At 31.6% G+C, this 26,561-nt stretch overlaps 1 protein-coding gene across 1 annotated transcript in view; it reads left to right on the plus strand.

Moving 5' to 3' along the window:
• The window catches only part of LOC148272295 (putative sodium/potassium/calcium exchanger CG1090), a 45,017-nt gene that overhangs the window by 14,106 nt on the left and 4,350 nt on the right, over positions 1 to 26,561 (plus strand). The window contains exons 4-13 of the mRNA XM_088240228.1: positions 3,141 to 3,282; positions 5,342 to 5,452; positions 9,057 to 9,234; positions 10,659 to 10,805; positions 11,567 to 11,676; positions 13,057 to 13,166; positions 19,115 to 19,267; positions 22,712 to 22,799; positions 24,074 to 24,250; positions 25,342 to 25,444. Of these exons, the coding sequence (XP_088096354.1) occupies positions 3,141 to 3,282; positions 5,342 to 5,452; positions 9,057 to 9,234; positions 10,659 to 10,805; positions 11,567 to 11,676; positions 13,057 to 13,166; positions 19,115 to 19,267; positions 22,712 to 22,799; positions 24,074 to 24,250; positions 25,342 to 25,444 (1,319 nt within the window). The remainder of the gene's footprint in view (positions 1 to 3,140; positions 3,283 to 5,341; positions 5,453 to 9,056; positions 9,235 to 10,658; positions 10,806 to 11,566; positions 11,677 to 13,056; positions 13,167 to 19,114; positions 19,268 to 22,711; positions 22,800 to 24,073; positions 24,251 to 25,341; positions 25,445 to 26,561) is intronic.

A 26,561-nucleotide genomic window follows, 5' to 3' on the forward strand; every position in this document is an offset into this window, starting at 1 on the left:
ATCAGATAAACCAAAATCTTAAGTCTGGTCATGTCAAAAGCAGATAGAACCGAAGGGCATGTATGACAAGATGTATGAATGTGGAAGAGGCTAGGAGTGTATGCCAGGATAGACGTGTGCGGCGGTCCATTCTCTCTGCCTACCCCTACGGGGAAATGGCGTGATGGTAGTAGTAGTAGTAGAATGTTTTTTTATTTTATTGCTTTAAAAAACTTATAATTATTAAAGTACAAATGTTATATTAATTTTTTTTTTTTTATTATCTAGTTATTTTCAACTTTACTGTGTTATATTCATATTTATATTGAGAACATAAGATTTTCTCATAATTATTGTTATCTTTTATTTAGAGATGTTTTGTTTCTTTTTTACTTTTTTGGTTTTTATATTATATGTTCACTAAATTGTTTGGTTTTGATTATTCTATTATTTCATATAATGTACAACATGATTATTGTGCTCTTCTGTGATATTTCTGTAAATCTTTTTTTTTGTAAAAGGTTCTTTGAACCGTTGATGTATAAATAAATATAGTGCGGACACCTCTTTTAGCTCAATCACAAATAACTATTGACGTACTTATAAGCGACGTAATAACAGTTTCTCAGCATGAATGTTTATCGTATTCGCGATCACAATGGAACATCCGTGACCACCGTATATTAAATGTCAAAATATTTACGTTTCGCGACGCATAATCCTGCTGCGCAATTGCATATTTGAATTTCACCGGTGTAAATATGGAAAATATTCCAAAACTGCTATTTATATTTATATATGTATTATTTATCATGCTATTTATTGCATTTTGCCAGCGCGCAGCGGTTGGCAAGCCAAGTGTCAAGATAAGCAGTCGCCATAGTAATTGTAATTTAATTTTCACCTTTTTGTATTAGATATTCTTTGCTTTTTTCCAATTGCAATATATTATATTATTTTTTATGGCAAACGACAATTTTTTGCCAATGAACTGTATTTATTTACGAGGAAAACAAAAAACAAACCGACACGAGCGTTGACTTAGAGATTACACACGCGTTGACTTACGACTGCGATAACTTGAGCATGTTCATTATTGTTCATTGTGATCGCTCAAATGCTTAACATGTTGTTGACCGACGTTGCTGATATTTTTCACATAAGGTATCGCTTATATAAATTAACTCTATTTTATCATTTCAAAGATGATGAATGGTAATTTACATTTTTAGATTATACTGCTTTTTATGTTTACTTTTGTATGGGTGCCATTATGTACCATATTTACGCGTATACTTATTTTTTAAATTACTTTAATTGTCATTATTATTACTATTTTTTTAATTTTTATTTTAAGACAAAAGAATTTTATTGTATTTAAAATACTTTTATTTTGTATCTTTTAAAGAAAAATATGCATAAATTATTTTTTTTAAATTTTATCAGCACACATTGTTTAATTATTTTTCTTATGTCTAAATATGTTCTTTATACAAAACTACTGAGTTACATATATAGTATTTATGTAAAATAATACTTTGCAATATAGTTTTTAAGTTTTTCACATTTTATTTAAATGTTTATATTATTTTTAATATTTATCTTTATAAGGTAAAAGGCACTGCGTGCTGTGTATATTAATAAATACATAAATATTTTTTTTTTAGCTCGTCGATAGTTATTTGTGATTGAGCTACTGGGGTGGTATTTTGAATTTTCTATACCCCCTAGAGCAGTGTTACATAATGGCATAACGCCTCAGAGGTGGGGCATCATGGTTCAGAGATGAGACACGTCGGTATTCCGCATATAAAGGGGAATACTCGTCGGTCATACAAAAAAATGCCTGAGATGTACAAAATTGAAATATACGCCAAATTGTACTTAAAATATAATGAAACCCGTTACAATTGCAATAATTATCTGAAATCACAGAAACTGTGCAAGATGTAGGAATAATGGCATGGATTTGCGAAGAAACTAACACAAAATATCCTAATATTACTTGTCATGAAAAGAAAACGATAAAAAACACATTAGTTTTAGTAAGTTTTAGTAGTTTTAGAGTCCCAGTAACGCAGACCAGAAACCAATCTCTTTTTAAAATTTCCAAATGTAAAACTAAATCTTTTCAAAATTCATTTGTAAATAGAACCTGCCATATGTGTAATCAGAAATTAAATTGTATTGATATTAATAACATATCTTTAACTTCCTTTAAAAGTGAAATTTCCAAAAATAATTCAAGTTATGATGTTGCGCCTTGAATCCGCAGCCTATATTATGCAGGTTATGTGCAGTTCTGTATGTAGACACATAATAAATGTACTCGTACACTGTATGGTCAACTATAGTTGTATTATTTATTGTAATGTGCAACTGTGTGACCAATATTCATTTACATTTCTAGTAATATTATAAGTTTTGTATGATTAGTTATTTTATGTTATGTATAATTTTTATGTGACAACATTTACAATAACAATATTATTATTTATATTATGTGGAAGCCTCTAATTGGACTTTATGATATGTATTTATGGTATAATTGATTCTTATAAATGTATAAATGTCTGTTGGCTTTCTAATGAAATAAAATAAATAAAATAAGTAAGTACTAATTAGTACTTTTACTTTTTTATTGAAATACGAGTATTACAATTATAATTAATATTACTCTGAAAAAATAGCAGAATCACCAGAGAATGACTTCTACTACCCCAGTAAAAATAATACTCAGATTTAGTTACACCATAACATTATAAAACACCCTACATATTAGAATATGGATATATTCAAATAATTGCATAAGAAATATCATCAAATAAAATGCTTACCACAGCTTTCCCTATAAAAACACTATCAATCTCAGAACAATAACGGGAAGACGCACTATTACCTTTTGACTACTCACAGTTCAAAACTGTTAGATTTGTTTCTTACCAAAAGATGTGTCCGCCTTCTGATTTGTCATAGCTTCTAGTGTTAAAGTTTTTTGACTGGACACATGTAGCAATTCTTACTATATTGTATGATTTTTTAGATTTTGTAATCATAAAATTGTTTTATCGGTGCGATTTTTAACTTCCGTCGCGTGTTTGCCATAAGAGGCGCGACAAAGGTGACTGAATTATTTTGACAAAATATTTTTTCCATTGCAGTTTCCTAATCCATTGATGGGTCCATCGAGCAGAAGACATGGAGGTCTGATTATCCACATCCTATTAGCCATCTTCTCTTTCCTGGGTTTGGCTATCGTCTGTGATGACTATTTCGTTAGTTCCCTGGATAGGATATGCGAAGGTCAGAAAATAACGAAATAACTTTAATTGGCGTGAAAAGTGTTTTATAATATTTTTTCAACTCTTTGATCCCTGAACATAGATATTGTAGAGTTTTTTAATTTTTTTTGAACTTTGTTTTTTATAGCTTGAAAACGATTACACTTTTTTTTTATTTAATTTAACTAACTTAATAAAGCAAAAATAAATCAATTTTATAAGTATATCTACAAACCTACATTTAAACCTACCAAATACCAACTAAAATTAAGAAGAAAAAAAAATTATCATCTTACCTACTAATAATTTTAAAGTCTAATTATTGTCATAGCACGCGCCTGGTAGGTACATAAAATAATAAAATGATTAATCAGTAAAAAGGGTCAACACATCCCAATCGAAGACCTGAAGAACTTTTAAAATTTATAATATTAATAATAATGTTTGGATAATTTATAAAGCACCATTTTTGTGAAAATCACCTCAAGGGCGCTGACTTTGTACTTTGTAGTTTTATATTACTTTACTTAATCATACTGGCATCAAATCCCGAAACAAAAAGAGGGCCGCGGTATAAGCAAGCGAAAGCAAACACAGAAAGACAAATAGGCCTTTTGAATACGTGTCACCATTTTTTGTATACAACAGGGCCATTAAAACCGTTTAAGAATGCATCAGTTTTTGACGCGAAAGAACCTAAATTTTGCTATTTGGAACACTACACCCGTAATTAATAAATTACAATATATAGTGCTACTAAAAGTGAACTGACATTTATTGATAATTACATAATATTTCAAATATCTGCCTTCTAATAACATACAAAATGGTAAATCGAACCGCTCATACACGCGTTTGTGTAATATTCATGTAAAAAATTTATTCAACAGGAATGTTGCGTCTCATAAAACGAAATAATACGGACCAAAATGGACACCAAGTCGTTGGAACAATAGGCATAATCCCCCAGTAACTACACACATGCGTTTCCAGAAATTATCAAACTGCCAGTGGGCCACATGGCGACGGTATCTACCTACTGTCTACAAAAGCTTCTCTTCGAACATCTATCTCCCTTTGTTAACCATGGAGTTGAAATAGTGTTTTATTTATTTAGTTTTTTATTGCTTACTTCTTGGCATGAACACTTGACAAACTTACTACTATGCTCTATTTTTTGTAAATTTATTGATATCATTTTAACTATGTTAGAATTCCACTCGTCCATGCGCTTTGTAGCTGCACAATGATTGGTTATCTAGCTTTCATAAATCGACTTTAAAATACCTAAATTTTGTAAATGGGGTCTAGAATTCCAATCGTCTATGCGATTAGTAGCTGCAACACGTGTTGTAATATTACTCCTTTTTATTATTTTTTTTAAGTAAATTTATTTGTCAATTTTTAAAATGTGTAAATGGGGGCTAAATTTCTAACTGTCTATGCGCTCTGTAGCTGCAAGACGTCCTGTAATCTAGCTCCTATCTGTTTTAATTTTTGATTGATCTTAATTGAAAACGAGGAATTAGAATCCCAACCGTCCACGTGCTCTGTAGCTGCAAGACGTACTGGGATATTTATTAATTGTACAGCGCCCTTAAGGTGATTTTCACAAAAATGGCGCTATATAAATTATCCAACTATATATATATATATATGTTGAATACGATAATTTTAATAAACACTAAGTTCTTTTGCTATTGTGGTAGTATGGTATTTTACTTTAAATGTTTTCTGGCATTTTAAATTATTATTTAATGAAAACCAGATATTATTTTTGCTACCACATTGTATTTTCATGACATTTAAACATATTTACAAGCCCTGTATCTTATGTTATATGAATTTGAAACAATAATATTTGAAGATTTTCCAAATATTAGCAGACAAGAACTGGATTTCACCCCCAGTCAAGATTAACAATTTTATTTATTTAACTTGTTTTTACAATTTACATGGATTCATTGTTTCAGATTTAGAGTAGCTATGATTTTCAGAAACGTATTATTTATCCGCCTGGACGTAAACAGTTGCTGATATTACCTAGGAAATAAATTAATAATCGGAAATGATCATTTCAGAACTGAAACTGTCGCCTGATGTAGCCGGAGCGACGTTCATGGCTGCGGGATCATCAGCTCCTGAACTCGCTACCGTTATTATAGGGGTCTTCTTTGCTAAAGATGATATTGGTAAGTGATATTTCTTATTTATGATTTTGATTGTTTCACAATTACATTTTGGGTCAGATATTAGAAACATCACTTCGCGTTATGCCAACCGATGCAATATTACTGATGATTGAATTATTAATTTTATACGAATAGTTGGAAGGGCGGCTTGTTGGTTTTTGCGTTTTAAAGATGGTAATTTCCACTTGAAATATATGGAGTATTCAGAACGATCTGTGGAATCCGATGACGTCCGCTTAAACCATATTACTCATGAAGATCCCCTTCAGATGAAAGCAGAGAGTAGATAATTGTTATCACATTACTGTGTACCAGTGGCAATATAGGTGTAACGTAAAAATCATCGACGATCTGTCCTTTCATTCATAGTATCTTCACCGTATACTGTGCAAATATCGCGAGCAGCATTGGCAGCTTTATTCCCTCGATTAAATGCGGTCAAAAAGAAGTGTCAAAAATGCTCATTTTCGTCTACTTAATATTTAATTTTAAAGACTTGTAATCAAATAAAATGATACATTTAACGTAAAAGCAAACAAAAAATTGTGTAGAGTGGAAAATATTCTTTCAAATTGCGTATTACCATTTTGTTTTACTTTGAGTGCTCATTTTTCATATGGGAAAAAATGGACACAACTTAAGTTGACACCCAATTGTAGTACGTACATGATTATATAAATGGAAGTCCAAGCATTGACAGTGCCTGTTACCACTTGCAATATTATGAATTTAGTTTATTTTTCAAAAAATTACACAAAGCTGTAACATTTGCTAATTTTGTCGAAATTCTTGGTGATGATTTGACGTCTGAAAATATTCTTCATTTTTATAACCCATTTTCTTCAAACCTTGCATTCCTATGATTTACGGAAACACTTAAAAATAGCCGTTGATAGCCGTGTTCAAAAATGGGAAACAAGTGTGGTTGTGTAGGTGTAGGTCGAACGTCGAGCCTTTTGATCAAGAGTCCAAGACACAACCACTAAACCACAATTTGTCTACCCGAATACCTATGTACAAATCTTTACATCTCTAACCCAAAGCCATCAGTGAGATATCCTTGAAAAACAAATTTCAACATTCTGTCTGAATCTTATAATTTGACTGAATTAAATTATTTGAAGTAGATTATAAATACTATATTTTCAAATAGGTAAACTACCTAACTTTAGTATTTTGATTATTTGAAAACATTAATTTGTTTTATTTATGAACATATTTGCGAGTTTATCTCAAAATCGGATATTTCGTGTTTATTTCACTGTTGCTTTGGGCTCGTTATATGCAAATACTGCTTTTATCACCCTCTTGTGGTTTTATGATGTAACTATGCAATAACAGCCTTAGGGGCTCGAAATAGACAAACAAGGTGTACTGTGGGCGTAAATACTGGCATATAGCAAAGTATTCAAATATTTTAAAATATGTTCGCATAGAAAAGGAAGTTAAGTTTACTACAAACAAACAATATCTTCTTTATGTAATAATTTAACTCAAATATTCATTGAAATATTGGCAAAAAAAATTACTTATTTTTTTTTTTTTTTATTTATTTTTAAATCTTGAAATAAGCCACAAATAAACATTTTCTCATGTGTGCATTCATAATAACTATGTACATTAAGTGAGCCAATGATGTATGAAGTTTTTTTATTTTTTAGACATCAAAATGTAAAATGGGTCTAAAAAGTTGCATTTTGGGTCACGTTGAACGTAAAAATTATTTAAAAAAATATTCCATACTACTTTTGGCCTTCAACCAAAGTTTGAAGTTTATCACTATCTGAACATTTTGTTAATTATCTATATTGATAAAATTATCGTTGTGTTAGTAAAGACATAATTTAATCACATAACAAATTCGAACATTTTGAAACTACCGGAATGCAAAAAGTTTACACTCCGCTGAACTGATTCCGTTGAGCGCCTGGCTAATATTGACGAAAACAATAGCTCATTAAAACAATGATACTCATTCATTATAAAACAAAGTTAAACTCACGCCCTTAGATGCTTATTTAATAAAGTTTATGGCACATTTTAAAATTTAATTGGACTGATTTTCTTACTTAAACACAAAATGACAGCCGGTTTTGCGCAAAAAATCGACTTTTTCGAAAACTTCAATCTCTGGTTGAGGGCCAAAAGTTGTATATATTTTTTTTAACATTTCGAGCAATCCAAAAGGCAACATTTTAGACCCCTTTCATTTCGAAATTCGGAAAAAAAAATATCGGCTTTCCCTAATGTACCTATATTAAATTTATTACTTATTTAACATATTTGAATTTTGTTTTTTTTTTGTCATAAATGTTTTTTTCCCATTTCATAATATTTTTTTACTGCCATATATAAAATTGAATTTTGTGACCTCGCCTTTTTTTTAAATGGGAATTTAATTTTTACTTTTTCTCTGGTATTGTGACCATTTTCATGTTGGCTTTCATAAAAAATAAAAAAAATATTATTCACAAATCTTAAAAATTTAAAAAAATATTATTTGCTTTTATTTTAGTACTTTTAATTCATTTAACATAAAATTTACACTTGTGTATCGGTTTAGGCACAATTAAAAGTCTTATGAGGATGGTATTTTTTTCCTTGATTCTTAACACAAATCACATGAAGAACATTGATTATAAAGCCAAAAAAAATATGTGAATTTGTTCTGTCATTTCATAAACATTATGAGTTTTCATTGATTTTCCCATGCGCAGTTTTCATATACATTTTTATCGAGTGAACCTTGAAAAATATTATTTTCTGTCGAACGCAAACATCGTCTTTAACATTGTTTTATTGTTGACATTATTTCGTATTTACTGCATTTTGTGGTTACGTACTAGTATGGGACTCGTCGCACATTAATTATTCAGTGTGTATCGGTTAAATTTTAAAATAAAATGCTTTTTTTTCAAAATACGGTTTTGAAATTTAACATACTTTTAAAAAATACAATTTATAACATTTCTTGATTTAAATTTTATCAAAAAGGTTTTAAACTTTTTACCAAGCTCTTTCTTGCACCATTTTTAATATAATTTCAAGTTTCACACAATATTTTTTTATACTTACGCACCCACACACACACACCCTCTCCCTCATTCATTCACGCATACACACATTCACATACACATGAATACAAACGTCACACACATACAATTACGTAAACTCTCTTCTTATATATTATGTGTCATTAGATATACAGTGGATTTTTTTAATTGGCTCGAGTATTGTTAATATTTTTCTACTTATTTTGTTTATGTAATAGCTGTGAAAATTTTAAATAAAATAAAATAAATAAAAAATTACTCTAAGATAAATATTGGAGACGGATGAACTGGACGTCGGCGTCGGTCCCGTCGCTTCAGGCATTGTTAATATATTTGCCTACAAAAAATGAGTTTTTGTGGATCATATTAAATACCTAACTCACGCGTGGTCACTAGTCCTATCTTATAGTCCTATCTTTCTATCTTCAAATTTTATATTTAGCCCTTCGATGAAGTCCGGAATTTGTCTTGCACATTCCCTTACTTAAATAACACCGCTTAAATTAAGACGTTTATCAAAGTTTTAATTGTATATTTATTTTCTTTTCTAGGTATATCAGGAGTAATAGGCTCCGCAGTGTTCAATATAATGTTCGTGATATCAGTATGCGCATTGTGCTCCGGTACCGTGAGCTACCTGAACTGGTGGCCTCTATGCAGAGATTGCTTTTTCTACGCCATCTCCATCCTCGTCATGCTATTTACCATCGCCAATGAGGTCATAAGCTGGTTAGTTCATATACTTGTCTAATGTTTCTTTCCTTTACAATAGTATTAAGCAGCAGTTTTTAAATCACCTCTGGAGTTCCTCAAGGCTCAGTACTTGGACCATTTCACTTTTATTTTAAAGGCATAAATAAAATCACTTTGTTTTATGAACCACTTTTTTTATTGTCACAACTGACTAGTTTTGGCAATTACACGTTACTCTTTTCAGGGTTATCTAATAACTAAATATACATATGTAAAATAAACAGTGAACAAGCTAAATATGCATTTGTAAAAAAAAATGGTTCATAAAACAAAGTCATTTTATTTACACCTTTAAAATATAACAATGAACCACAAAGTTAGTGCTACAAACATCCAAAATACTTCACTTTTAATCTATTATAATATGAAACAACAAACAACAAACAACACAGTAAATTAAGTTTTACTTCACAATTTATTTTAGATTTTAGTTGCATGTTAGAAAATCGTGTTAAACGTACAAGACGGTTTTACTTATTGATTCATAAATACATTTTTAGTCAACAATGTTTAAGTACGTCCAAATGCTTACAGACTTACTGGGAATATGTACGTCTAGGCATTTAAAGGGCTTATGACCTGTCATTGGCTGGTTTATGCCCTTCTCAATAATGTTATCCGTCTCTGTTGAAATAAATGTAAATATGAATAATTCCCTAGGAAGGAAATCAAGCCAGTCTGCAAGCATTTGGACTTACTCAAACATTGTTGAATTAACAACCTGGTAAAAGAAGAAGTATAAAAAATGGAAAATTGTTTTCAGGCAATGCCTGGTAGGTGATTTGGTTCAGCCGGATGAATCTCACTCACATAATAAAGGTTTCAGCTCCTTTACTTCATAAAAGTCAACAAATGGAAGAGTTGAGGAAATGTGGATGTTTAAACATGGGCAGAATGGTGGATGTTACACAGTGTGTAAAGTAGCCACTTAAATCAGCCAATGACAGGTCATTAGCCCTGTAAATGCCTAGACGTCCATATTCCCTTCTCAATAATGTTTTCCTTCTCTGTTGAAATAAATTTAAAAAAATTTAGTCATTTACAGTCACATTTACTGTGGTACGGTATTGACAATTTAATATCAATATGTATTTCACTGCAATATATATTAATGTACTGTTGAAACACGTGAAATGATACGTAATATATTTGTTTATTTCTTTAATTACACTATTAACTATTATCTTGGCATTCTGTAGTTAAATTTATCTATACTCTTAGTTAATTTAATCTTCTTTTTATGTTTTTCAAAACAGGTTCAGAAAAATCGTAATAGGTTAAAAAAATCTTTTTGTGACTAATCATGACTTGAACAAATATTCTATCTTGGATTGTGTTTGTGTACTCGTATGTGTTGTTGCTATTCAAATTATCCTTACATTCTTTTTTCTCCTTTCAAGGCCTGAAGCACTTATTATGCTCCTAATGTACGTGGTCTATTGCATAGTTCTTCACTTCAACACTCCTCTGGAAAGATGGGCCATGTCTCTGAAACTCCCCATCAAGCTTCCAACAAAGGAGGAGCAAGCTTCTTTAGTAACATACAAGTAAGATTATTCTTTTGGAAGTAAATAAGATCACACAAAGACTAAAAATTAACATATCACATATCTTGATCCTGTTCTTCAAACGAGATCCAATCGTAAATACAAAAAAATTGGGTTAACAGGGAAGAATTTCAACCAGACGCTCTTAAGAAATCAAGACCGATTTCTGTCTTGATTTCTTAAGAGACGAAAAGTGCTTAATACATATTAGGTCTACAAGCAGAAACGCATGGCAGATTTCGAAGCTAATGTAGCAAAAACAAAAACACAACAGGCCAGGAGGCCTAATTACAGTGGTGAATTACATCACAGAACACCCAGATATTGATTTTCGTGTTTTCGAATTGTTGAATCGAACCCGGAACCTTCCACTCGTGAGTCAAGCGTCTTGACCACTACACCACGGAGGCCGTCAATTTTCATTCTAGTTTTAATTGTCTTTCCCTCTTTTTGATCGCACTACAGACCATATCGAGTTTTGGCTTCGTGGAACATTCGCTTTCAACTTCATCTGTCCTCAGCCGCCATCTTCCAATTTGCCATCTGAAGAAGCTGCGTTTCATCCTTTTTCACGTCATTTTCTCATCTCAGCCTGGGTCTTTCTATAAACCTCTTTCCACCTGGGTATCCGCTCTTTAGTATTTTCGTGACCAGTGAATAAGGCAATCGCTGTACATGTCAGGCCCATCTTGATCTTAGTAGATTCATCTGTGTTGAGATGCTTGGGGCAATATCTAGTTGTAATTTATATATCTTTTCAGAACAGCTGTACTACCCGATGCCAAGAACGGCACCAAAATGCCTGTAAATGTTAAAAGTCCATCTGATCCTTCTGCCGAAGAGCAAACTGCTATACAAACTAATCAAGTCGGTATGTTTATTTTCGATCATCTATCTCTTGTTAAATTTTACTAGATTTTGGATTTTATACATTTTTCTTTACATCCATTAAACTGATGTATGCCTCTTTTGGCTGTTAGCAATCATTTCATAATTTCCCATACTTAACATTTCACCTGTCCAGCCTGCAAAAATAAAATCAATCCTAACCAGAATTGGGGCAGGTCTTTAATTTTTTATTAATTCTGGGTTTGCGTTCTTTCGTGATTTAATATTCATAAAAATATTTTTTTCTAATTTATATAAACTTCCCGGCTTATTTATTTTATTTATTTATTTTTTATTTTATTAACATAAGCGGCAAATCTGCCTTTTACAAACATTTATAATATTAACATATTTGGCTTAGTATTTTATTTTTTTAAAACATGAATTTCCTTATACCCAAGATTTATAAAAAAAAATTAAACCAAAAATTTTACAAGATTTATATTTAAAAAATTAACCTAAAAATTATACAGCATATTCAGTAGAAAGTTTAATAATAAAACATTCTACAGTAAAACAACAAGAAAATCATAAGTACTGTTTCACACAACTAGGCAAAGTGAACGAAAAACTGTAAATATATATGTATGTATATTATGAAATGCATGAATAATTAAATATAATTACCATTCACCATCTTTGAAAAAGTTCAAAAGGTTTGTTCTATAGGAACAATACCCTACACTAAATATATCAGATATGTGGGAATAACTATTGCCGAGTTCATGAAGTCTATTTAATACGGCATTACAAGTATACGCTGTCCGTGAATTGTTGCTACAAAACGGTGGCACCTGTCTAGTCATTCTTCCAGGCACCCTGAAGTTGATGAGAGATAATAGTTCAGGGCAATCCCATATTGAATTTACAATTTTGAATAAATTTAAAAGGTCTATAATTTTTCTTCTATCGTTAAGTTTATACCAATTTAATGTTTTTAGTAAAAAATCGTAATTTAAAAATTCATGACTGATTCTAAGTTTAATATTTATATACCGTAAGAATTTTTTTTGGACTCTCTCGAGAGAATTTTTGGTGACAGTTGTAGCAAGGAGTCCATATTGTGGAGTTATACTCTAACTGGCTTCTCACGAATGAAGTATTCATCAACATCAAAGTGCGTATGTTTTTGAATTCCTTAGTCACACGTAACATGAAACCTAACATTTTTAGAGATTTACTAGTAATATTATTTATGTGCCTAATAAAGGATAATTTTTGATCAAAAACGATACCCAGGTCGCGCACCTCGGAATTTGAGTTGTTATGTATAATATTATCTTATTTTCACTATATAAATTAAACTCTACACCTCTCATTTGTAATTTTATTATTATAATATCAAAACTCTTTTTTTATTAAGGGTATAACACTAACATTGGCTACGATAATGAAGCTTACTACAACCAGGAGTGGGATCCAAATGCGTCTTGGGGAGAAGCTGGAGCCGGAGGAGCTGCTGTACCTCAACAGGTGATTAAATCATCATTTTTTTTTTTTTTTTTTATTAAAATGAATAAACATATTATACATAATTTTATATAACATTCCCAAGGAGTTTTAAAAAAAAAAACTTATTTAGGGACATGCAGATAACAATATTTATTTAATTACGTTTTTATATTTTAAAACTATAACATTATTTACAAAAGCAGAGTAAAAATTACCATGCACTACAAATTAAAAGGGTTTGAAAAAATATTTTAAAATAACAAAATAAACATAATACTAGGTATGGAATTAAATTCAAAATGATATATACATGATACAATCTGGGAAAGAAAAATTAAAAAATATAAAAAGTTTAAAAAATTACATGTATGTATATATACAAACTGAACTAGTACGAGAGTGCAAATGTTAAAAATTACAAGAATAAAAAAGTTTTTTTTAAATTAACAAAATATGCGCACCCAATACAGGTTAAAAAAATATCAAAAACGTATTAAAATTACGTATACATAATACAAGCTAAAATAGTATAAAAAAAAACACAAATAACATTTTAATAGTATTAAAAATTACATATACAAGCAAAAACGGTAAAATGTTAAAAGTTATATGTTCAAGATGCGCATTCTCTGGATAAACTTACATTATTTATTCAAAGTACTTCTGGAAAAAAAAATTCTTCAATTCGCACGTCCTGTTTCTATATTTGAGACTTTATTTATTTTATTTATTTAACTTTTTGTACATAATGTTATTTGTACATTGGCGGGCTTATTGCCAAATGGCAATTTCTTCCGACCAACCAATACAGACCAAGAAATACATTCCATGTTCTAATTTAATAATGGTACGTATTAAAAATATCAAATGTCAATTTTCCTACATACATTTTTAAAGTATTAAAAGTCTATGAAATATTGTCCAGTAAAAAAAATATTTTTTTGCTAATTATTAGTGGCATGAAAATTATTTTTTAATTTTCAATTTCGAATTCCTGCAAAAACTGTTATTCCATTGGCCACGCCTCTAATACGTCAGGATTAATATTTATTTGTTCCTGGCCATTGAAATTTGTTTAGATCACTATCGCGAATATTGACGTCACAACAATCGAGGCCTAGCACGTCGCGTTTTTCTTGCAACGTATTTTTATTAAATTAAATTTTCACATTTATGTATGAAAATGAATGAGTAAACACTTTGATAATCCAAAGGCGCTGATTTCATTATATTATACGTTTGTCAGAAGCCATTTGAAATACGCATTTCAGATATGGAATCCCCAGTATGCCATATATATAACAAGAATAGAAAATATTCAAAACAAATTTATAAAGTACCTTAAATACAAAACCGGTATTTCTTATGTATTAACTCTCACTGCCTCCACCTTCCATGGAATTACTTCTCTACACTACCGCAGAGTGTGTGCGGACCAACTACTGCTTTACAAAATTATGACAGGAATAGTTGACTGTACAGAACTACTTAGTTTAATAACAATACATGTGCCAGCCAGGATTTGTAGACGGTACCACCTGTTTCATGTACCAATAAATAAAACATCGCATGTTAAAAATGCTTTTTTTAGTAGGACTTTTTCAGTGTACAATACGAAATTTAAAGATATAGATTACACAAACATCACTCTGTCAGATTTAAAATTTACACTAAAAATGCATTATGTAACATAGTAGACATTATAATAATAAATATGTACATCTCCCTTACCCTCCTTATCCTCTCTTCAAGCATTCTTGTCCTAATCCCGCCCAATTTACAATAACTTAATGTTCTAAAAAAATATATTAAAAAATTCTTCGATTATTGAAAAATATTTACGAGTACATGAAAATAACATTTTTATATGTATAAACTTAAATGTATTTATTTGATTTGTAATATATTTTCTTTACATACTTTGTATACTTTGTAGAAATCTGTTATTAGTTCTGAGTTTATACACTACATCTGTTTGATTACTATAAATATATATGTAGAACTGTTGATTTTCCAAATAAAAGAAAATAAAAATAAAATAAATAAAAATAAAACATTTCTCCACAATACTCATATTGATTTTGAAAATACAATTTATTAATCTAAATCCATTTTATATATATTTTCATCGGTATTCGTAGTATGTGATATTTCTCTATTATTATTTAGTCAAAGTCCTTGGTAAATTCTGTTTCAAAATCGTTAAGTCTACTACCTCAAGGAAACTAATGATAGATGATAAAGAAAATATTTTTTTTTGCTACGTAAAAAATATTATACTTAATAGAAAACATATATTTGCGAACAGGAATGACAAAACATTGAACACTCCAACTGTATTTAATCTCAGAACAATTCACGAGAAGAGGATTCTAAGAAAGAAATTAATATCCCGTGGTTTTAAACAACAATCCAGATTATCAAAACTGGTTGTTTTGACAAGAATTTAATTAGTTGGCAATTTTTCCTGATATAAGACGCTTCATCCTCTATTTATTCAATTTGAAATGAAATTCATTCCATTTTCATTTGTTTTGAAATATCTTTATCTTCCTATAGAACTTGTAAAGATTCCTTTTTATGTTACTGTAGCTGTGGACTATAACGAAAAGCGTTGCTTCTCTCTAGAGGTTTATTCTTCGAAGATTAAAGTTAAATCAGGGGTGCTATTCTGAACCACTCTTGCGGCACGAGAAAACAGTTTTTCTCGTGTATTTTGTATGTAAATACACGAGATAATACGGCCGCAAGAGCGTTAGGAATACCAACCCAGGAGAGCTATAGTACTGCAAGGATGCGCAAAATAAAGGCTGCTGAATACGACTGTTATTTCGGGAGCTTCGCAAGCACGGCAAAGGCAATAAAAAAGGATCAGAGCCTATTTCACTGCCTTGTATATTTATTTGTTTCATTTATTTAATTTATTTATTCAGACATTTAGATCACAAATTACAGTAGATAGTTATGGTTTAAAAATAATTTAACAAAATAAAAAGAGAAAAATTAAAAGTTAGAAAGTGCTTTCCTAAGGGAAGGCCCACTGTCGTGAAATATGTCGACATCTGAGGCGATGCGATTAAGTAGCAAGATTGCTCTACCAACCGGCATAACCATTGGCAGGTTGGTTCTGCATCGTGGTAGGTAAAACAATCGATGCCGTCTTTGTCGAAGATAGATATCAGGTACGAACAGACCTACATCCATCAAAATTTCTGAGTTATGTATGCCACCAATCACCCGTAAAAAGTGAACACCTAAATGAACGTCCCTCCTCCTCCATAATGACTGATAGCCTATCATCCCCAGTAAAAAGTTGGTTAGGAAGAGCCAAGGATGATATCCACACTCTTTTAGGTACAGATAGCGCAGAATTTTTTTCTGCACTCTCTCCACCATTAAAGAGTATCGAGCCTCGTGTGGCGACCAAATAATGGAACTGAATATAGCCTATGTGAGTAGCTCCACATGTAAACCAAAATATTAATCTAATCCATTGGAACCTCTCCAGAGAACGCAGAGAAACACCATCCATGAAAAAACCCCCTCACCGAAATTAAAATCCTTCTTTTCATATTTCCTTGTTTTCATTTGTTTTACTTCGATTGGAATATTTTTTGTACATACTTGTTAACCAATATAAGTAAATATTAGTGTATAACCACTTACCGACTTTTTATGTCTACCGGTTTCGAGACGGACCCGTCTCTTCGTCAGAAAACTCACTACACTACTTCGTCAGGACACTACTACACGGAAATGTTTCACATTAAAAAAGCTTTGAAAAATAATATTCCATTAATAAATAATCATATACCTTTGATTTAAAAAATAATAGAAATTCCGTTTTTAAAAACATCTGAAATGAATGTACATACTCGTTTTTAATTAAATTTAAGATCTGCTGGTAATTTCGAAGTTACTTGATTATTTGGTCGGCGTTACAAGTTTGAAAAACAGTAAATGGCCAGTAACGTCTATTTTATTTAGTTGAGTAAAATCAATGAGGAACTTCAGCCCTACGGGAAATTGGATACAAAAAATGTTTTCTTTCGCGGGGTACAAATTAGAGCATTAAATTGTAGAACAAAGTTTCTTGAAAATGTACAGAAAAAATAATAAATATTTTGATAAAAACGCACTACTTTAAATGACGTCACTGGTTCATGTGAATCGACCTATGATCTGAGAGCTATGGAAGATTTCCGGTCTGCTTGTCGCTTCTGGACCAATAAGAAGAACTGAATGAGAATAAGCGGAAATGAACCTCTGACGTTACACGTGGAGTTATTTCAGAAATACAAAACTTTGAAAAATCGTAGCGCCGATAAAACGATACATAAAAATTAAAAAAAAAAAAAAATTACTTAGTTTAACAGTCTATTAACAAATATTTTTTTTTAAAAACTACTGAACTTCCTCATTGGCATATTAACCTTTAAAAAAGAAAGAAGTTTACTTTATTACTAAATAAAAAGGGCGTTTCTAGCTAGAAACGTCTTTTAATTAAAATATTACATATTTTCTCGTATTTTTTTACTAAACAGAACAAGAAAGTGTTAATTTTTAAATATATAACTTAATTTATTAAAATTAATGGATATATTCCGTTAGGGCTAACCATAATACATACTGTCGCATAATAATATACTTGATATTTGTAGTATTTTTCACACAGAGAATTTTTCAATCTCCGAGTTACAAAATATTTATTTTCTCCGTTTTTGTTTTATGTAGAAACGTCATTTTTTCTTATAACAGCAGTATGTAAAACAGTATAAGCTATTTATACTAAGCAGGTTACTTCATATGAATAAGTTTATTTTAATGCCAACAACAACAACAACAACAAACCATCACGCCGTTTCCCCGTAGGGGTAGGCAGAGAGGATAGAACGCCATAACACTCTATCTTGGTATACAGAGCTCGCTTCCTCTACATTCATACATCTTCTTATGCACGCACGCCGATTATTCCTACTTTTGACATGTCCATCTTCAAGTATTTGATGGACTTGATCGTGCCATGTCTTTCTCGGTCTTCCTCGTTTTCTGCATCCATCAACATTTGCATCGTAGATCCTTTTAGTCGTTCTTTCGCTGTCCATTCGATCTACATGTCCAAACCAACGCAGCACCCCTTTCTTGATTCTGTCAATAATGCATGTCTCAGCCTTACACACTTCACGGATCTCGACATTTGTGCACCTATCATACATCGTTTTACCACACATTCGCCTGAGGGATCGCATTTCGACAGCATTCAACCTACTTTCATCATTATTTTTCCAATTCCATACTTCGCTCCCATACATTAGAGTTGGAACTAGAACTCCGTTGTGAACTGCTAGTTTAGCCTCCTGCGATAAACATTTGTTTGCCAAAGTAGATTTTAGTGCACCGTTCACCCTGTTCCCGGCACTCACCCTCCTTTCAATATCTTTATCGGCCTTTCCGTCCCTAGTAAACATACTTCCCAGGTACACAAATTCTTCTACCTGATTCAGAATATCTCCGTTCACGCTGATCTCACATTTAGTTATATTTTCATCCCTTTCAAAAACCATCACTTTCGATTTATCAACATTCATAAGCAAATCGCTTTTCTTGCATACCTCGTAGACTTTTGTTACTAAGAATTGAAGGTCTTTTTTGCTGCTAGCAAGAAGCACGGCATCATCCGTATACAGAAGACAGTTAACAGTTATACCATTCATTTTTGCTCCCATTCTTAAATCTTTCAGTTCTTTCATACAGTTATCGATGTATATGTTGAACAACCATTTCGAACATCTTGGCAACCATTGAATGCCAAGATGTTCGAAAACTTTAAAACGTTGAATCTCAAAACTTCCTTCCTTGACGTTTCATTCATAGTCCTGTATTTTTTATTTATATTGGGCATTTTAACCATCGCTTCATATAATACATTTTTTTATTCGTATAAATCTAATGTTCGGTATTTTTTCTAGGCACCAGTGTGGGACCCCAACAGGTCCTGGGATCAGCCGGAACCAGCACAGCATCAACAGCAACAACAGCAACAACAGCAGCAGCAGCACATGTCCCAAGATACTTCCAAGGCGGTCAGTCCAGTCCAACAAGCTCAGCTCACCATACAAGCCGTAAGAAAAAGCAGGAAATAATAGTTTTAGTTCATACAACAAACACTGGATAAAAACGCAAATGTCATTAAAACCTCAACAACAAAAACAAAACTTCACCTCGCTTTCCCATAAAGTCTGTTCATTGTTACAAGAATTTCCAAATGAACAAACCAGCCGCGTGATACCCGACGCAGAATAGCCTATTTCACACATATCATCTTAATCTAAACGGCACGTAAAATTATCGTGGATTGACATTTATTAGATTCGTTAGTACCTATTTAAATTTGATAATATATGTATTTTTTGTTTTTTTTTATCATATAAAACTTCATAGTTAAATATGAATAAATATATCAATAAAAACGCCTGGGTTAATATATGTATATAGTATATACATATGTAACCGTCTGTTCTGTTTCCTTCTAAACTGAGAATGAATAATGTAAGAAATTGACAACACCGAGCGAGGCGCCACTAGCTAAAACGCGCGGACTAAAAAACTGGCGTCATATGTCAACAGAATACTATCAAACGAAAATAGTCTTTAGGAAAAAACGCTCGAAATACTACTCTTCAAATAGAGAAGCTTGAAATAATATCTGTAATCTGCGAGTGAACTTAGCGAGGAAAATATACGCACTGGGTTTTTGAATGTTAAAATACAGTATACATTTTGTATTGAAAAATAAGCTGCAATAATCGGAACCGGGCAATGCGCTGGGTGCGCATTTAGCAGCTTATATTTATTTTTTGAGGAAGATATAAACAGTGACGTTAATTTATAATAAATATAGATTATTTTATTTATTCTCCTATAATTAAAACTACTATAAAACATTATTATTGGTAGTGAAATATAATGGTAAGCTGCGAATAATCGATTATATGGACGGTTCGCCCCTGGTATATACAAGGTGTTCGGTAGAACGTTGAACATACGAAAATGAGGAGTAGGTGGGGTCATCTGCTACCTACTCATCCCCAAAGATTTGACCTAGGCTCCAAGATTTTTTTATATGATTTCTTTTTTTAAATTTTGGAATTTCGTAACTTTCATAACTTTAGCTCCTATAACTTTTTTTTTACGGGCAGATCTGTTTTTTTATTATTGGAATTTCAATAGTTGGTAGGTCTTCTTAAAATTAATATTTGTTCCATGTAGAAACAAAGTTATGGACCCTCAAACATAAAAAATAGTTTAAAAAAAATTTAAAGCTCAACTTCGCGTTGCATTTAAAAAAAAACTCAAAGTGATGGAAGACTTTTGATTTATTCAAAACATCTCTAAAGCATGAGCTTTTTAACAGTATGTAGTTTGCTTTGATATCTTTTTCAAAACCAGAGTTATTCGTTGTTATTTACCTAGCCGGACTACTTCGACGAAATTCTACTTATGTGGAATGTTAAATGCTTTGCGAAATTTATCAATGCAAAGGTGAAAATAATGAAACGGCTTATTACATAAAGCAGGTAGATTTTTTTTTATTCTTGCGAGATGAAGAGGTCAAGTGACGATCAGCCCTTTTGTTAAAAGTTGCTTTCAACATTTTGGCTACGAATCCGTTAGCCATCAAATTGAATGACCCATTTATTGAACAGCCTAGCCGTCCAATTATTATAATGTAGTGTATATTATTATTATTAGTATTTACATTTATGTTTCCTATTTATTTATTAATGGTATATTTTCTAATTTATATTCGTGCTTCAATTTCTATTAACATCTGTATATTTTTTAATTCATATTTATGTTTCATTTTTAAATTATTAATCATACATTTTCGAATTTATATTTATGCTTCATTTTTTACTTTTTATTTATTCATATTTCTTCCCATTATAAACTATGATTAATAATAAAAATAATGTGATCTCACTGGGGTTACCCGTGCCGAGGACACTTAACAATATATATTTTTTTTAATATTTTTACATGTGAGAATAAACAAAGAAGACTTAATAAACAGAGATAACTAAAAAAAAGGAAGACAGTTGTAAACACTACGTATTTGTGTTTAAAATTAATTTATGTATATCTTTATTATTTATACTTGCATATTACAAAACGCACAATGAAAGAACAAAAACATAATATAAGCCATACATTTGTGGAGCAGTTGATTCAATATTGGTTTGGGCGAATGAGACAATCCATTTTACTTCTACCTAGCTCCACTATCCATTTTTTATAGACTTTTTAATCATTTTCTCGTTACTCATTGTTTTAATAGATAGTGGAAGTAGGTTATAAATTTTTTCTAATCGGTATGTTTTCTAATTTACAATCGTGTTTCATTTTCCAATTATTAATGATAGGACTTCTAATTTTTACTTATTTTTTGATATTATTATAACTGTTGGAATTTTTAAACATCATTTAATGAAAAAAAACACATGTAAAAAAGAAGGTCCTGCCTAAACACAGGAATTTCCTAGCTAGTCGGGACCTGAAACAATGAACCTCGTTACACTTTAAAACTGCGAAATATTTGTTTTTCAAAATTGAGGTCTGATTTAACTATTTGATTGCAACATTTACATAGTGAAACAGTGAAGCACTAAATATTGTGGTAAAAATAACGTAGTGTACGAACTCTTGATTTGATAAAAAAAAAATGATAAAACATTTTGCTGCTTGGTCATTCTGATAGATAACCAGTAGCTCAATCACGAATAACTATCGACGTGCTAATAAGCGACGTGATAACAATTTCTCACCATGGTTGTTTATCGTATTCGTGATCACAATGGAACATCCGGGAACACCTAATATTAAATGTCCAAATATTTACGTTTCGCGACGTATAATCCTGCTGCGCAATCACATATTTGAATTTCACCGGTGTTAATGTAGAAAATATTTCAAAACTGCTACTTACATTTATTTATTTATTATTTATTACGCTATTTGTTGCATTAAGCTGGCGGTTGGCCAGCCTAATGTCAAGAAAAGCAGTCGCCGTAGTAATTGTAATTTAATTTTCACTTTTTTAAATTATATACTCTTTACTATTTTGCAAATGTAATATATTGTATTGTTTTTTAAAGTAAACGCCGATTTTTCGCCAGTGAACTGTATTATTTACGAGGAAAACAAAAAACAAACAGACACGAGCGTTGACTAAGAGATTACACACGCGTTGACTTGACGACTGCGATAACTTAAGCATGTTTATTATTGTTCATTATGATCGCTCAAATGCTTGTTTTTAAGCACGTCGATAGTTATTTGTGAGTGAGCTACAGATTTTAAAAAAATTGAGTTGCACCCATCTGTGATAATTAATACAAAATTTTTTAAAGTAGTGAATATACCTACCACTTAAACCATAGTAAAAAAGTGAAATATTAAAAAAAAAAAATGCACCAGTTAAAGGTGCTTATAGGTCTTGCCAGTCAAATCGTAGTAAAACACATTGTAAATACGTATTTCATGTCGAATTTTTGTTATCTTTTCAGACTGGAGTTCCAAACCAAAGCTACTACAGGCCAAAAGAGTATAAACCGGAAGAATTAGTTAATCCGCTGATCAAGCCCACGGATGCAGGTAAAAATTATTTAAAAATTGTAGCTGGAGTTTCTAAGGGCACAATCTATAAACAGAAATTTAAGCTTTTAAAAATGTAATTGTATCCAATGTATTTATAAACATAAAAACTCATAAGGAAATTAATGGTAGTAACATGTCAATATATTTATAAAAACTTGATGTATTCGTATGTACATAAAATATTGATAATCTTTGGAGGAACAGAGATTTCTACATAAGATTCTACAACAAGGTACCTTTAGAAATTCAGGCTTTGCCAACAAAAAAAAATAAAGATTCTGTCAAGCACGGGGTGTTTAGGAAGGAATATTTGCAGGACAAGACAGCTTGGCATTAGATTCGTGTAAAATGTTTGAGTATGTCCAAATGTTTGCAGACTAGCGAGACATTCCGATCTAAATTTGTTGCAGAAGAGGGAAAACATATTTGAGAAGGGAATATGGAAGTCTAGCCATTTCGACAGAATGGTGAATGTTACGCAGTGTGTAATGCGACCACTTAAACCAGCCAATGGCAGGTCATAAGCCCTGAAAATGCCTAGACTTCTATATTACCTTCTCTTCGCCAATAGTTATGCCGGTAGGTAGAGCAATCGTGTTATTCAATCGTATCGCCTCGGATGTCGATATGTTTGAGAAGGGAATATGGACGTCTAGGCATTTAAAGGGCTTATGACCTGTCATTGTCTGGTTTATGCCCTTCTCAATAATGTTTTCCCTCTCTGTTGAAATGAATTAAAATATGAATAACTCCCTAGGGAGGAAATCCAACCAGTCTGCAAGCATTTGGACATACTCAAACATTGTTGAATTAACTACCTGGTATAATAAGAAGTATAAATATTGGAAAATTGTTTTCAGGCGTTGCCTAGTAGGTGATTTGGTTCAGCCGGATGAATCTCACTCACATAATAAAGGTTTCAGCTCTTTTACTTCTTAAAAGTCAACAGATGGAAGAGTTGGGGAAATGCAGATGTTTGAACATGGGCAGAATGGTGAATGTTACAAAGTGTGTAAAGCTAATGACAGGTCATTAGCCCTGTTAATGCTTAGCCTTCCATATTTCCTTCTCAAAAATGTTTTTCCTCTCTGTTGCAACAAATTCAAATACAAACAAATAAATTTCATAAAACAACTATCTCACTCTTGCCATCAATATTTTAACATTTTATTTTCCTCTCATTTCCGAACACTGTGACTATTGTCCTAGGTACTCCGATCTACTTTTTAATTTTTCTAGCACTTTATTGTACAACCCGTTTTCGTTCTTAGGAGTCCTCGGTCTCGCTGCTTGGTACATAGTCTTCCCAATCCACTTCCTCTGCCGAAAGACAACTCCTGACTGCAAGAGCGAAAAGTACCGAAACTGGTACCCTTTCACCTTCATTATCTCCATGATCTGGATTTCATTCTACTCTTACATCATGGTCTGGATGATCACCATCATCGGTGAGTATATAAAGATATTACCTTCAACATTTTCATGTCCTCGCTGCCAGAAATCGAACCCAGGACCTCAAGAACGGTAGACGAACACGTCAAACACTACACAACGAGGCGGACTTATTTTAGCTCGATTTCCTTTTCTGGGATTTTTACCCGAAAGCATCTATTGAGCTGAAAACACCCACATAACTGTATTCTTCATCCACTTGGCGGAATAATTATTCAATTTAATCTATAAAGCTCTCAGTTATGCTTTAAGAAAATGAAGCAGCTATCACCAAAACACCATCTATATGTACAAAAGGCAATATTCGTATGTGTGTCCTCGATAGACTGAATAACTACTGGACTGATTTGCTAGCGGTTTCCAGCGAAATGTAGATCTTTGCCATAAGCATATTTATAGCTCTTAAAATCTTCCATTTTCTCAATAGAAAAACTTAGGAGCGTAAATTTTTTGTTCATCATTTACTAGGGTTGCAATTGCTAAAAAAAAAATTGGCAGAATGTTATTTTTTTGGACATGAAAAGTTTGTTTTTGAATGTTTACAAACAAAATTCATTTCTTATGGATCCCAATCAGATTATTTCCTTAAATTCCTTATAATTTCTACTAATTTATTTATTTTTACTAAAGTTTTGGTAATACTAAAATAATATTATCTGTCATTCAATACTTTTTCGAAAATTGCATTCCTACGTGCACTCCAACAACGAGAAGAGCAGAGTTTGACATTTGCAAAAAGAATTATGTATTTGAAAAATATTTATTTTATGTTTTGGAATTCAACCATAAACAAGTACCTACTTAAATTCAATATTTTTTTCATAACAACAATTTTTAGTTTTGGAATTTAATTACAAACAAGTACCTAGATGAAAAGTATTTTTCCAAGATGATAGCAGGCAAGCCAACGTTCGGGCAGGACAACGTCTGTCGGGTCCGCTAGTACTTATATATGTATAAACAATTATGTACTCAAATCTAGCAATAGCACAGCATTGCTGGGTTCAGCTTGTTATTTATTAGTGCAAAAAATATATGTATTTACGTATTGATTAATATTATTTGAAAATGATTATTCATATTATAGGAAGCACACTGGGTATCCCAGATACAGTAATGGGACTTACGTTCGTAGCTGCCGGAGTCTCAGTTCCCGATGCCTTGAGTAGTATTGCTGTTATCAAAGAGGGGTGAGTATTTATCACGATCGATTGATAACAAAAATCGGGTGCACTTGTAAAATAATATAATGTACACAAAAAAATAAACGCACTAACTCTGCTCCTGAAAAACATTTATTAGGGACAAGAATAAGATCTCGCTGCTTTTCGTTCGATGTATCTCGGCTTCAATTCATACGGCTGTTTAGTAAATAACAGCATTTTTTGATATTATTCCTGGCCAAATACCTATTTTTCCCATCTTTCCCTTGACCCATCCTTATGGTACCTACCTTACATCAAGATAGAAGAAAAATAAATGTATTGCATTAAAAATCTTGGAATCGTCGCGCGTCGTTGTGAAGTTATCATAAATAGTTACATAATTCTTAGTGCGTTCCATCATCCAGTGCCCAAAATTGAACAACATTCACATCGTATCAATGGTAGGTCCATATCATTGTTCCCATCCTTTCTTCAAATATTTCCAACCTCTAGCAAAACTGAATGAAATTAGTTTTTTTTTGCTTCAGTCTGCTTTTCGTCAACAACGGCACGCAATATCTCAACTTTTTAATCAGTCCTTTTAAATGTTTGACAACTGTTGTGCCAACTCCTAATAATTTTGCAATTTTGTTTTGCATCTGACATGGGTCTTCATTTAGTGATGCTTCCAATTCTTTGTCTTCAAACTTTTTCGGTGCGCCAGAGCGTTCTTTACCTTTAACATCAAAATCATTATTTTTAAAGTATCGAAACCAATATCTGCATATTGTTTCTGACAGAGCATGGTAGCATAAATTTTCAAAAAAAGTAATGCTTTAAAATTCCCAGCAAATACTCTTTTATTGGCACGAAATTCGGCATGTTTAACGCTATGAAAAAATAGGTTGTTTCTACTTCGGTGGAATAACAATACTGTCATTTCAAGCATTATGGTGAGCTTCACTATGAAGTTGGCTGTAGTGTTCCCGATGTAAAAAAGCTAAGATAACACATCTGTCAGGAAGCAGCGAGAACTTATATTCAAATCCCATTATTTACAAAAATACAGGAACATCTTGAAACCTTTTGTCATTTTCTCTTAGAAATAAGCAGTGAAATAAAACTCAGCGTTTATCTATTTTGGTGAAAGTTTTGCCTTTAT

The sequence above is a fragment of the Micrasema longulum genome, unplaced genomic scaffold (assembly GCF_059751315.1).
Source record: "Micrasema longulum isolate JH-2025_06_02 unplaced genomic scaffold, ASM5975131v1 h1tg002388l, whole genome shotgun sequence".
Classification (NCBI taxonomy): Eukaryota; Metazoa; Arthropoda; class Insecta; order Trichoptera; family Brachycentridae; genus Micrasema; species Micrasema longulum.